Below are 14,720 nucleotides of genomic sequence, written 5' to 3' on the forward strand. Positions count from 1 at the left end.
GAAATGGAGGCAGTGAGAGATTTTACTTTCTTGGGCTCCATGATCACTGCAGATGATGACAGCAGTCACAAAATTAAAAGACGCCTGCTTCTTGGGAGAAAAGCAATGACAAACCTAGACAGCATTTTAAAAAGCAGAGAAATCACCTTGCTGACAAAGGTCCGTATCTGAAGAAGTGTGCATGCACACAAAAGCTCATACCTAGAACTAACTTAGTTGGTCTTTAAGGTGCTACTGGAAGGAATTTTTTTATTTTGTTTTGACTATGGCAGACCAACACGGCTACCTATCTGTAAAAGGTCCGTATAGTTAAAGCTATGGTTTTCCCAGTAGTGATGTATGGAAGTGAGAGGCGGACCATAAAAAAGGCTGATCACCAAAGAATTTATGCTTTTAAATTATGTTACTGGAGGAGACTCTTGAGAGTCCCATGGACTGCAAGATCAAACCTATCCATTCTGAAGGAAATCAGCCCTGAGCGCTCACTGGAAAGACAGATCCTGAAACTGAGGCTGCAATACTTTGGCCACCTCATGAGAAGAGAAGACTCCCTGGAAAAGACCCTGATGTTGGGAAAGAGAAGGGGACGACAGAGGACGAGATGGTTGGACAGTGTTCTTGAAGCTACCAGCATGAGTTTGACCAAACTGCAGGAGGCAGTGGAAGACAGGAGTGCCTGGTGTGCTCTGGTCCATGGATTCAAGAAGAGTTGGACACGACTAAACAACTAAACAACAACAAATGTACAATGCTTATTCCTTTAGTTGTGGAATATGACAGTACTCTACAGTGATGAAACCAGGGATTGCCATACTTTGGAGAATGTGAATGCATTTGGAAACCTGAGAAACTGTTGTGTTGACCACCCGTCCTGCAACCGCACACCCATCCCTGCAACCGCACAAACACCCCACAACCAAAGGTACAGAGATGAATATGCTACATGCACACACACACACAATAAAACCACACCCCTTGCAACCGTGCACATGCATGCAGACACCCATACATATGCATGAACCACTGAGAGAGGGGAGGGTGCCCTCTGTTACTTACCTTTATTTTGGCTCAACACAAAGGGGGGTTCTGTGTGGCATTATTGTTAAGAATGAATGACATGACCATTAAAATTTCTTGTTCTGGATTTGGAACTGCAACATGATGAAGTACAGGCAGGGGTGTGAGGGTTGGGATAATTCAATACCGTGTTGAGATTTGCCCCAGCAGGCATGCTGCAAAACATCTGGAGTTGTTTTGGAACTCGAGGACTCTGTAGGAATAAAACAGGCTGTGTGGTTTGATGCTGCAGTTAAAAAGAAGAAGCAACAATTGGAAAGGCTGAGCACCCTCCTCAGACATGTGTTTGCTTCAAATGGCACTCTCCAAACACCGCTTTGAGGCAGAAAAGATATGTCCTTTTAGGGCAGGGGTAGGCAACCTAAGGCCCATGGGCCACAAGCAACCCATGGGGGTCGTTTAACTGGCCCACAAGCTGCCCCCGAACCAAGCCGTCTGCTCAGTACGTCCCCATGAGCTCTGCGGGGATTCGCTTCCATGGTGCCAAAAATCATTGTCTGCAAATGCACAGAAATTGCACGCACGCACAATCTGGCCCATGGAGGGATCTCCGCTGGAGTGAACTGACCCAGGCAAGCTAAACCTTGCCGACCCGTTTTAGGGCAAGAGTGAGGATCTCCCCTTGCACCTCCTCATGGAAAACCTTCCAGATCTACAACGGGAATAACCAGATAAGTCTGGCTTGGGCTGATTCACATTCTATGGCTATTTAAATGTATTTTTGGTGGGTGAGAGTGATAGGTTTTGCATGGTACTTTGTCTTCTCGTTTTGCATGATTCTGTTGTGAAGTGTCCTGGGATGAAAGATGGTATACAAATTAAATATAAATAATTATAATAAAAAAAAAGAATGATAGTAATAATCATAGTGATGATGGTAATAATAAATAAAGACTGATGATGATAATCATGATAATAATAATAAGCAAGAATTGTGATGACGCTAATAATAATAATAATAATGGTTGAACGGTCTACATAAAGAACAAGAGGCGGCATGACTGAGGAGGAGCTGTTGGGGCGGCGACAGATCCAGCCTCCAAGGAGCGCTCTGCAGCTGCTGCTCCTACAGAAGCGGCCAAGGCATTCCTTGGGGGCCGGACCTGCTGCCTCTCCTGCCTGAGAGGGGGCCGCCTCACTTTGCTTCGCGGGTGGGGCCGCCCCCATTGCAACGGACGGCAAGACGGAGGGAGGGCTTTCCCCCCCCCACACACTTCCCTAAGGAAAACGGCACACGAGGGACAGAATGCTGGTCCGCATAATTCCCCCTCCCCCCGCACCGTCCTTACAGGGGGCATTCGGACATGTCATCGGCTCCCTCTCCCCCCCCCCCCGCGTTCCGAAGTGTAGCGTTCCAGGAAAGTTCTGGATTCGCCTTCCGTTAACGGTACCAAGCGCCCCTTAGGGCTCAACATCCGGGAACAGGTAGTTGAGCGGAGCGCCGCTTTCTGCTCCCCAACCCCCGCTGCCCTGCAGCTCATGCAAGCCCCGCCCACTTGGAGCGGCTGGCTGGCTCGCGCCGGCGGAGAGTCACGTGCCGCCGGCTCCCCCAATCCGCGAAGGCCCCTCCTGCTCCTCGCTCTCGCGCGCCTCAGGGCGGCCGCCGCCTCTCACTCGGCTTCCCTCCCCGCCTCGCTGGGCGGCGCGCGAGAGCAGAGCGCAGGTCCCGCCGCCGCTTCAGCTGGTTGGTCGGTCGGCCAGCCGGCCTCTCGAGCGGCTCCTTCATCACCGGGACAACCGTCGGCCCGCTATTGCCTCACAATGGTGGGTTGTTTTATTCTCTCCTCACCCCGCCCCCCCGCCGTCCAAATGGCCGTTAAACCGCCGCCTGCCCCTCGCGCGCGGGAAAGCAGGCGGGCCGTTATGTGGAGATTCGATATGGGCGGAGATAGGTAGAGATAGGCAGATACGGCTCTAGGTAGGGTGGGGTCTGAGGCGGCGGGGACGGCGTTTGGGGGCGAGGGAGGTGGCGGCGAGGGAGGGGCGCGGCAGGGCGGCTCCTCCTTGGGGTCGGGGGGCTGCGAAGGGCTCGAAAGCGGCATTGTGGAGACGGTGTCCGTGACGGGGAAGGTGGGTGGAGGGCGGCTGGGATTCCTGGCGGGGGGGGGGAGGACCGGGCGTCGTCCTCGCCCTCCTCACGGCCCAAGCCTTGCAGGGCGGCAACGGCTCCGCACGATGCGCGTTAAGATGGAGGGGGACGGGTGGGGACGTCCGCAGGGACCCGGCAGGAAAAATGGTGCTTGTGGAGGCGCAGAGGCGAAACGCGAGCTTCGGGGCAGCGTCGCTGTGTGGTGGCGGCGGCGGCGGCGCGTGCACGCACGTGAGAAGGGGCAGCTGGGAGAGGGCGGGGTGGCAGGCCCCGCCCGGCACCCAGGATCTGAGGCTGCGTAGCAGGAGTGCCCACTGGAATACAATATTCGAGGAAGCCCCGCCCTGCATTATCGATCGCATGACGAGGTGCACCCACGCCCAGTTGGGGAGGGGGGGGGAAATCAAATATTTTATAGGGAGGGAGAGGGCACGAATGGACCTCTACCCCTAGGAGTTGGCGCCTGTTTTCTGTAGGGAGGAGTTGGGGAAAGGAAATGGAAGATCTCGGGGGACAGGAGATGAACCCCCCTCCTTTTTCCGCTCCTGGGTGGAGTGTTGTAGATGCATCAGCACAGGAAATTGTAAGATGGCTTTCGTTGACTTCCCAACCTTGTTTTTTTTTTTTTTGAGTGTGGCACGAGTTTTAGGAGAGTAGTTTCCTGCACCTTTCTGTGCACCTTTTTGTATGTTTTTCACAAAGCTTGTGTGCATGTGTGGACGTTTATTGCACAGCAAACACCAGCATCAAATAAAACTTTTTGTTCTTGTCCAGTATTGATACTGTATCTGAAGTACAGCTGGAAATCAAAACAGTTTGTATTATGTGGGGAAGCGGTTTGAATGTTTGTAGCTGCTGGCTTTCTTCCCTCATTTTTGGTCTGCTGCAAGTATTGTCACCCCATGTCTGATAAAGCATGCAAAATTCCCATTGTTACTTACTTGCGATGAAGCAGTTCACTGGAAATTACATTCTGATATTGCGTCAAGTTCATGCATTTAAATAAAATGCAGATGTTACTGCAGTTATAAATGGTCTTTTCCAACACTGGAAGAAAAGATAAACATTTCCGGAACTCTGACTTCAGTAATCTTTCAATTTTCAAAGAATGGTCCAGAGGCTGTGGACTTTATAAATGAGATTAGTAAAAGAGAGAGAGCCTCCCTATTTAAGTCACCTATTTGTTGAGTAATCATTTTATGAGATGCCAATAAAAAGGCTGGTTAATGGATAGCATGGGTATTGGGTATTTGCTGCTAGGCTGGGAGCCGTCAGTGCGAACACATATCTCCAGTTCTTTAGCAGCCTTCCCCGCTCCTAGCCTGCTTCTGAGTACAATTCAAAATGTTGGTGCTTGCTTCTAGTGATACAGGGTTTGGTATTTGGAAACTTAAGGGAGCACCTGCTCCAACAGGAGCCTGCCTGTACACTGAAAATATTTGGAAGTCTTTCTTTGGGTGCCTTTCATCCAAAGTGAGGCAGATGGCAGTGACCTTCTAGGATGTGACCCCCTCCCCTTTAGAACCTTCTCCCCAAAGAGGTTCACTTGATACTTACTCACTTGTTTTTTGTTTGTTTGTTTGTTTTTTTGCTATCTGGCAAGATCTATTTCCTCCCAAAATTATTTTTGTGCAGGCATTCTTGGTTGGTTGTTTATTGTTATTGGTTTTTGTCAACTTTAAATCAACCTGGTTTTTTTTTTTTTACATTGAATATAAACTTAGAAAACATACAGGCACACTCATTAAGAAGCCAGAATCAGCTCTTGCTCCTTTTTTAGCATAGTTGCTTATTCATATCTTTGATTAAGCATTACCCACATTTAAGCAAACTCGTGTCAGCAGCAGATCCATGTGCAGAATCATTCATACTGTCAATTTTTTTTAATCAGTGCGTGGGAGAAAGGAGCAGATGTCTCTGCACTTCACCCTTAAACATTTCTTAAAACATGTCATTTTAACATAGTAAACTTCTCCCATGAGGAGAAAAATCTGAAAAAGCAATTTTAGGTGGAGAAACACATGAGGGTTACTGTTATTCTTGTTTTATATGGAAGTGCTGTCTTGCCTTGTTGCATCTTGAATGCATCCTAAGCCCTGAAAGCTAACTGAACCAGAGCAATAAAATGCTTGAAAAGATGCAGTTGTGCTGTTGAGGTGGGGGGCGGGGACAGGAGAGTAGATATAAACTCTAGGATATTCCAGGCTCCTTACTAGTATTTCAGCATTCTTTTTTTTTTAAAGTCTAATGTATGAAGAGAAAAGATAATGCTGACAGTATTCTACCAAATTTCTTCACTGATCAAAACAGGTTCCGGTATGACTGCAGTACCTGTCAGTTATTATAAGCAGATTAAATTAATGTTGTGTGCAGTGTTGTGTGACCTGACCTGACCATCGGCCACTTGAGACCAAGCCACTTGATGCCAGGGTGTTGCCTGACATCACCATCTGGAGGTGCATGCCTGGGGATCATTGGATCTTGACTGCTTTCTCACAATAATACTACAATTTGTAGAATTATATTAATTATGTTTCATCGGCACAATTGGAATGAATTTCAGGAACCAAAATGCTTTTTCTGTGTAGCCTGTAGGGCAGGGGTCCTCAGACTTTTTTTAACAGGGGGCCAATTCACTGTCCTATGCATACTGCACATATTTTATTAGTAGTGCACAAAAAAACAGGAAAAAACAGTACTATATTTAAAATGAAGAATGATTTTAATCAACATAAACTTTTGAACTGTGCCAAAACTGAAGTTGTTTAAAGAAAGTATGATATGTCTACAATCCAGGACTCTCTTGAAAAGTATGTTTGGAAAACTCAGGAACCCAGATTGCATGAAAATCAACTACAATTAAATTGTAATTTGGGGGGGGGTTGCAATAAAAGGCTGCAGCTTTTTGCCAGTTTGTTGACTGGAGATTTCCCCCCAGCTCTCCCCACATGGCTGCCGCCGCACACCCACAAGCTCACACAAGCAAAAACATGAGAGAGAACGGGGGACAAATCTTTCTCCTGTACACAAATCCCCATTCCCCAATTCTTTCTTTGGGGATACATGTGCCTCCTGAGCTCTAGGAGGCTTACATGCAAGTTTGGGGGGGGGAGAAGGAGGCGAGTAAAGCCCTGGGGGTGTCCAAGGACACCAGTTGCCGGCTGAAAGCTCTTGGCAAAACCTCGGGGAGAAGAGAGAGAAAAGCTGCTGCCTTTCCTTTGCCCTCTGCCATGACTCTCCGCTTGCGGCAACCTTCCTCCTCTCCTGTTGCCCCACTTCTCGGTCCCTCTCCTATCCATCCTCTTCCGCCCCTCTCTCAGCAGCTGCCTCTTGTCACCAGCCTCCGACCAACATCCCCGGAGCCGCACGGCTCCCCCACCCCCAGAGAGCAGCCTGGGAGCGCATGGCAACGGTGTGCAGTGTGAAGCCTTCCCACAACTCAAAGGCCTTCCCGGAGCTGTCAGGGGAAAGGGGAGGCTGCTGGCAAAGCCCACTGGCGGACAGGGGGCCAGTAGCCTAGCCGCGCAAAGCGCAGCAGCTGCTCGGTCTGCTGCTTAATAGAGGGAGGGGGCCCAAGCGCCGCTGCCACCTTGCTGGCCACGACTCCCCGCTGGCCCCCTTGCTGCTTCCTTCCGCGTCTCTCTGCTCAGCCCCCCGCTGCTGTGGGAGCCATGAGTGGCTGCTGAGGTGGCGGCTTCGACCGCTGGCTTCCAGCCTCCTCTGGTCTCAGGCAGCGCTCTTTGGTGGGCTGGAGGGGCTCTGCCGGCGCACCTGCGCATTAGAGAGTCAGAGCCATGGGCAGCTGCTGAGGCAGCGGCTGCGACCACTGGTCTCCAGCCTCCCTGGTCTCAGGCAGCACTCTCCTCCAGTGGGCAGGAGGGGCTCTGCCAGCGCATCTGCGCATTAGAGAGTCGAGAGCCGCTCTTTTGCCGGAAAGCGGCTTCCCTGGGTGGGGAGGGAGCGAGAGAGACCCAGCCTCTTGCCGAGATTGGGGGGGGGAGGAGGAGACTGAGCAGGCTTTGTCCTGGCCGGCCGAGCTGGATTAACGACCCTATTGGGCCAGATCTGGCCCGCGGGCCTTAGTTTGAAGACCCCTGCTTTAGGGGATAGATTTGATTCTTTCCACCCACATTTTCCCGTCTACATCACACAACTGGCAAGCTGCTATTTTACCCTGTGTAGGAAAAATGCAGGTATATATATACAGTCGTACTTCCGCTTACGTATCCCTCCGGTTATGTAAACTTCGGGATATGTAAACGGCAAACCCAGAAGAATATTTCTGGGTTTTTGCCACACACGCATACGCAGAAGTGCTCTCCCGCCGAGCGTGCGTGCGCAGAAGCAGTCTCCAGTTCCGAAAACCTTGGGATCCAGCTGGACCTCTGGAACAGATCCTGTCCGCAGCCGGAGGTACCACTGTATATATATTCAACTGAGGGCAAAAAACAGCTTAGAGTGATCTGTCTTTTTGTTTGTTTGTAGGAGTCTTGTTTGACTCCAACCCCAAATGGGATTGAAGACATGAGGCAAATATGGAGTGAAACTGGGACTATTTTTTTAGCATACCTGCAACAACTATGTAACCCTGAACACTCCAGTGTATTGCCTATTGGCATCTTTGCTTGTTTGTCCTCACAATGGCTCCTAGCAAATGCTCCCAGCAACCTGATCAATTATCTTGTCTGCCAACACCTTTGTGGATGTTGAAGAGGCTCCTGGAGTATTGTGGCATTTAAGGTGTTAAGCAATAAGACTGTTAATACTCTTTTCACTTTCCCTCATGATGGTAAGCTTTGAGAGAATGATTTGGGACAGTCCTTAGCCACAGTGCTGTCTTGGTGTGCTTAGTCTAGTTCATTCCCTGACCAGAACTAACTTTACCCCCACCCCACTCCACAAAGCCCAGATAGACTGAAGTAGATCATGGACCCTGACCAACAGTCAATCTGACAAGTAAAATAAAAAAGGTAGAAATCCTACTTGGCCCCTTTAAAGCCGACCAAATAGTCCTTAATGGTTAATATGTGGAAGGTTTTATTTTGGGAATATACAGGGATATTATATAAAGTTGCTGAGATAATGGATTTGGGGCTTCAGCTTGCCTTACCCACATAACCGTTTTGATAAATTTAAACCATAGCTACTCACTTTTTACACAAATGAATCAGACATGTGTGATCACTTCAGTGCTAAGTGGGAAAAATGAATAGTCTATGAACTAGGGCATTTTAAACTCCAGTCGTGCTGCTATGCTGAAAATATTGAGAGCCTGGGGAGAAGAGAAGAGGAAGTAATGGCATATGGGGATGCAAAGTGGGAAGGAGATTTCACTCCCCTCACTTGTACACCCCCTTTGGTGTTAAATTATCTGCCCTTCTCCATATGAATATCACTGATGATATAAAACTAGAAAGGAATAGTGTAATTGGAAGAAAATTCTCTATTATACAGCAGGTTATCTTAAAAAATTTCAGGGATTAGATCATGTTTATGCTGAGGTTAATCATTTGGGAAACTAGGCTTGTTTTCTTCTAATAGTTACCCTCTGAACAGTTTTCCAGGCAACATTGGTTAGAATTGCTCTTTTCTTCCTATTTATTCTAGCTGTCAGCTGTTCAAGATGTAAAGCAGTATTCTGCAATGCTTTCCAACCACTCTCAAGTCTGACCCTCCTGTAAGCCATCACAGTGTTATAGCCAGTCTCCCTTGGGAAAGGGGGGGGGGGGAGAAGCCTTGCTGCAGATGTTTTGTCAATTTTCTTTCTCTGCTTGTGAAATGGACACAGATCTAGGTTTTGTACTGTAGCCCTCAGGTTTTAAAAAAATGCCAGGGAATTCATATCATAGAACACTCCTGTCTTCATAACTTGAAGTAATTATAAGTAATTTAAGAAGCGTTTTTCAGTGCCATTTAACCCTGTCTTAAATTTTAAAATAAATTATGTAGCTTGGGTAATTTTTTGAGGAAATTGTGCTAATACCAGAAACCATAAAACACTAAAAATTCAAATTTGTTGCAGCATAATCTTTCAGGGACATGGCATAAATGACTTTGACTATGTTAATCTTTGTTTGCTATAGTTGAGTAGCACAACCAACCTTCTGGAGTATATTCACAGTAATGAAGCTGTTGAATTACTCAGCAGTTTTGAATCAAAGCCATCAGTGCAATTGATGTGATTTTCAAGCTTTCACATATATAGACCTCCATTAGTTTGTTAAAATGAATATTTTAATGTTAGGGAATTTCTAGACTTTTCTTAGTTGACGCCCTCTCAAAAACTGTCATTGGGGCGGGGGGGCGGGGGATAAATATGTGGAATCCTTTAAAAACAAACAGACCCTAAACATTACTACTTTAAGAGGATTAAATGCATTACGTATAATAGGGAATTGTATCCAGGGGGTGGGGGTGGAATTGGCTAATAGCATAATTTCACAAATGCATGTGCTACAATATTTATGTTTTATAGCAGTGTTCATGCTTCCACTGCTGCAAAAGGGAGAACACATTTAAATTTAGTTATGAAACTTAAAAGTTGATACATTATTTTATCAGCACAAAGATTACAAAGGAACCCAATGTGGACTTTGGTGGTGGCCTTCAGATATTGTTGGCATACAGCTTCTGTCATCTCTGACAATCAGCCATTGGGTTAATGAAAATTAGAGTACAACTGAATCTGTAGGGCATCATGATCTAAAGCCGTGGTTCCCAACATGGGGCATCCCCCGCACAGGGGGGTGATTTGATTGGGGGGGGGCAAGAATGAGTTAGACCAAGTTAATGGCCTTTTAAGTGACACGGGTGGCGCTGTGGGTTACACCACAGAGCCTTGACTTGCCGATCAGAAGGTTGGCGGTTCAAATCCCCGCGATGGGGTGAGCTCCCGTTGCTCGGTCCCTGCTCCTGCCAACCTAGCAGTTCGAAAGCACGTCCAAGTGCAAGTAGATAAATAGGTACCGCTCCGGCGGGAAGGTAAACAGTGTTTCCATGTGCTGCTCTGGTTCACCAGAAGCGGCTTAGTCATGCTGGCCACATGACCCAGAAGCTGTATGCCGACTCCCTCGGCCAATAAAGCAAGATGAGCGCCGCAACCCCAGAGTCGGTCGCAACTGGACCTAATGGTCAGGGGTCCCCTCACTTTTTAATGGCCTTTTAGGCTTCCTCCATGTGAATAGTTCACTTTTTGAATAAGAATTACATATAACGGGAGGGGCATCAGGATTTTACAGATGTTTAGGTGGGGCATCTCAGAATACTGTGGTTTCTTTCTCTTTCTTTTTAGGCACTCTCAAATGATGATGAAGCTCTTATTAACAGAAAGTTACCAAAAGAACTCCTTTTAAGGTAATTCTACATTAGAAGTTTATAGTTTTAATGTGATTATTGCTTATAAAATGGATTTCATTGGTTTCAAATTTAAGTTTTATGAAAACTTATACATGCCTAGTTTTAACTTCATTTGTTGCAAAATTGTGTCAGTTTGAGGATAGCTTTTTAAAAGCACGTTACCAATGCAGCTAGGAAACAATAGCTTTTCCATTGTTGTCAATTTGGAATTTTCTGTGAAAAAATCAAGCTTTAGAAAAGTTGGTAAATACAGGATATTTTTTTATTATGGCATGGGAATGGGAGGGAATTTGCATAAGAACTAACAGAGAATTGACTACTCCACTTGGAGTTGATGCTGGATTTCCATTATCTCTTGGCTCACTTCCCCCATACTTTGCCCTTTTAAATTTTAAAGCAACAGTGGAGAGGGGAAAAAGTTCCAATTTTGATGAGAGCAGTGGAAGAAGGGGCTTCTTTCATCCTCCATATACCATTGTTCTCAAGCTGCTATTACCCCTGTAGCAGATAAAATATAGGCATGAAATATGAGTTTCATATTGAGTGTATGAGCTGCTGCAGATATAATGTTCTCTTAACTCTTTCCAAAGTTAAAATCAACTATCCACCATAAACCTCTCCTGAGCGAAATTGCTTTTTGGTTTGCATTTACAGGTGCCAGTGACAATTAAAAAAGTTCTATTCCTCTCCTTTGCTTGATACAATCAAGTGGGACTTCTAGACTCTTCTGTGTAGCTTAACTTTGTGCACTGAGAGTGGCAGCTGAGACTTTGATTTTCTTCTTAAGCACACAGAACAGCATAGTTGGGCAGAAGGATCCTGAGTTACATAACAATATCTAGTAGGCTATTTCCTAATTATAGTTTTCTTACCCTTAGATTGATGGGAACAGAAAGGTCTCAAAGAGAGTTTATCTAGTAACTTATCTAGAATTGTATGGAATAAATATATATATTGCAGGTATATGATACACCAGGGGTTGTCAACCTGGTCCCTACCTGGTCGCTAGTGGGCATTTCAGGATTCTAGGTGGGTGGTAGGGGGTTCTACGGCACAAGCTGAATCCCTCCATCAAGCACTAGTGGGTGGTAAGGAAATTTTACTATCAAGAAAGATGCATTAGTGGGAGGTAGGTATAAAAAGGTTGACTACCTCTGTGTTACACCTTGCTGTAACATTCTTCAAGCTGTGTAATTGTATGCGCTTAGACTATATGTGAGAAAAGTTCTTATAACTGCCTTTGAAACATCTTTGGTTGGCAGCTTTCAAATACTACCCTGATCTGACTGATCTATATGTTTTTAACTTGAGTTAATATGTTTACAGGAGTACATTAGAATGGATTGTTGAAGAACAGTTTTACTTCTTTCTTTTTTACTTTCTTATAGAATATTTTCCTTCTTGGATGTAATTACCTTGTGTCGATGCGCACAAGTTTCTAAGGTACTGCTAGGTATTTGCTTTGTAATTTCATTTCTTCTCTAAGTAAAAAAATGAATGTATAATGTACACTTACATTAATTGTCTTTGGAATCTCACTGTTTTCACTGTATAGCAGAAAAAGAGTGTGCTTGCAAAGCTTGAATGGTCCTTCTTCCTCTTTTACCATGAGGGGGAGTTTGGATCCTTTTTCAATTAACCATTTTTTAGTGTGATGTCTGAATCCTGAACTGTGGTTAATGATGGCAGTGGTTTATTGAAGCAAACAAACTTTAAAAGCCACAATATGAAGTTTGTTTGCTTTGGTAAACTGTAGTAAATATCCACAGCCGTTTATTTAAAACATAATGCTAAACTGTAATTAACTAAAAATGGAAGCAAAGTTTTCTAGCCGCCTCCTTGCATCAGTGGAGGAGCAAGGGGAGGTGATGAGCCTGACGCTTATTCAGTACAGTGGTACCTCGGGTTAAGTATTTAATTTGTTCCGGAGGTCCTTACTTAAATGAAACTGTTCTTAACCTGAAGTACCACTTTAGCTAATGGGGCCTCCTGCTGCTGCTGCTGCGCCGCCGGAGCATGATTTCTGTTCTCATCCTGAAGCAAAGTTCTTAACCTGAAGCACTATTTCTGGGTTAGTGGAGACTGTAACCTGAAGCGTATGTAACCCGAGGTACCACTGTAACACCAAACCATAGTTTATGAACCATATTCCTTACATTTCAGCTTAGTTCTAACATGTATAGATGGGGAAACAATTGATGTGGTGGTAGAATAATAATAATAATAATAATAATAATAATAATAATAATAATAGTAATAATAAGCATTTATGAAAGCTGCAATCCTGTGTCCACTTGCCTGGGACTAAGCCCCATTGAACTTGGGGTTATTTCTGAGTGGACATGGATAGCAGTGCTTTCCAAGCTTTTCATGTTGGTGACACACATTTTAGACATGCATTATTTTGCAACATGGCAATTCAGTTTTACTAGCAAAATAGAGATGCTCTCCAGAAGTGGAGCGTGTATGCAAGCCTCCCGGGACGGGTGTGTGTGTGCCCAGCCCCCACCCTGCAGCCACCTCCTTGTGCCACCATCCCTGGATCTGAGCTTTGCAAGGCTGCTCCGGGAGGATGGTGTAGGGACACGACAGACATGCATCCTGATCGAATGGCTCATGGTTGCCATGACTTCCCTGAGCAGCCTTGCAACACTTGGACCTGAGGAGGGCAGCACGAGAAAGAGAAAGTCGTAACCATGCACAGCCTTTCAACTTGGTTGCAGCCTTGGTGCCTGCTTTTGTGCTGGAAGGAGAAAGCACAGAGTGGTGGTTTTGTTTTTGTTTTACTTGCTACAAACCTGGAAATAAGTTGTCCTTGTTTTTCCCCTCTCCTGCCCCCTGGTGAGGGTTATACCTAGAGACTGCTCCATTACCATTTCAATACTAGACACACCTTCCTATTCTGTTCTAGCTGCCCTGGGGAGAAAGAGAAAATTGGCTTTGGGATTTCCTAGGAGTATTGTTGGGGGAGGTTGGTGCATTTGGAGGAAAGATGAGTAAATAATTGCAAAAAAGAGAGAGGATTTGTTGCTGATTTTCAGGGTTTGCTGCTTTGGTGTTCTGTGTCACTGGCTTTTGCCGCAATAAAACTAACTTGAACTTGCTGCTTGAGAGGCTTCAGTCGCTTCAACAGAGGGAGAATAGTAATTCTCCTAAGGTAAAAAAAAATGGCGATCAGCTTGATGTGACACACCTCCACACTGCAGCTGATACACAGTTTGGAAAGGTCTGGTGTATAGGGTCACATTGTTTAACAGCCCTGCAAAATGGCTTGTGTGTATTAGCTCCATATTGTAGTTTAAGCTAAACAGAATAGAGGTTTGTTTAAGGCTTCCTAGTGAGTTCATAACTGAGGTGAAATTATAAATTGGCTCACAAGTTGCACTTCTAGCTACTTTACCATACCAAGTACAGTGGTGCCCCACAAGACGAATGCCTCGCAAGACGAAAAACCCGCTAGACGAAAGGGTTTTCCGTTTTGGAGGTGCTTCGCAAAACGAATTTGCTATGGGCTTGCTTCACAAGACGAAAATGTCTTGCGAGTTTTTCCGACTTTTTTTCCCTCCCCCCCCTTTTCTAAGCCGCTAATAGCGCTAATCCGCTAAGCTGTCAATGGGCTTGCTTCGCAAGACAAAAAAAACGCTAGACGAAGAGAATCGCGGAACGGATCCGTTCCGCGATTCTCTTCGTCTTGCGAGGCACCACTGTAAGTATTATTTCATCTAACTTTGCATTTAGGTAATATTCTTGCACTCTTACAGGATATTTATCTCTCAAGAAACTGGGCCTTAAAATATTGCTTAAAAAGTAGTTTCCCTCAACTAAGGACCATTTTAAACATGGAAAAATCCTAGTTCTGAATTCTTCATGCTTTCATCATACGTTTTGTGAGTGATGTTTTGAAAAGACATTGGTTATTATGTTGCGCATATATAGCAAGCATATATGTATGTGTTCTTTGTTTATTTCAGTCTTGGAATGTGTTGGCCCTGGATGGGAGTAATTGGCAAAGAATAGACCTTTTTAACTTTCAGACAGATGTCGAGGTTCGTAACGCTTAACGTTTTTCACTATCATAAAAACGGTGTAAAACTGAAACTTTGAAGTACAGATTTGATTTAATTTTACATTTTTATCTAGCATTATTGGTTGAACTTTGATTTGAAAGTAGTTAATTGCTTTTAATTATTTTTTTTTT

At 45.3% G+C, this 14,720-nt stretch overlaps 1 protein-coding gene across 3 annotated transcripts in view; it reads left to right on the top strand.

Annotated features, from left to right (window-relative positions):
• The first annotated feature begins 2,659 nt into the window (after window positions 1-2,659).
• The window catches only part of FBXL2 (F-box and leucine rich repeat protein 2), a 32,392-nt gene continuing 20,331 nt past the window's right edge, over window positions 2,660-14,720 (top strand). For 2 of the 3 annotated variants that reach the window (XM_081834826.1, XM_081834828.1), the window contains exons 1-4: window positions 2,660-2,841; window positions 10,458-10,519; window positions 11,911-11,965; window positions 14,494-14,568. In XM_081834826.1, the coding sequence (XP_081690952.1) occupies window positions 2,839-2,841; window positions 10,458-10,519; window positions 11,911-11,965; window positions 14,494-14,568 (195 nt within the window). In that variant the 5' untranslated portion in view covers window positions 2,660-2,838. The remainder of the gene's footprint in view (window positions 2,842-10,457; window positions 10,520-11,910; window positions 11,966-14,493; window positions 14,569-14,720) is intronic. The other variant, XM_081834827.1, reaches the window with a different exon arrangement.

The sequence above is a fragment of the Podarcis erhardii genome, assembly GCF_964252035.2.
Source record: "Podarcis erhardii genome assembly, chromosome: 12".
Classification (NCBI taxonomy): Eukaryota; Metazoa; Chordata; class Lepidosauria; order Squamata; family Lacertidae; genus Podarcis; species Podarcis erhardii.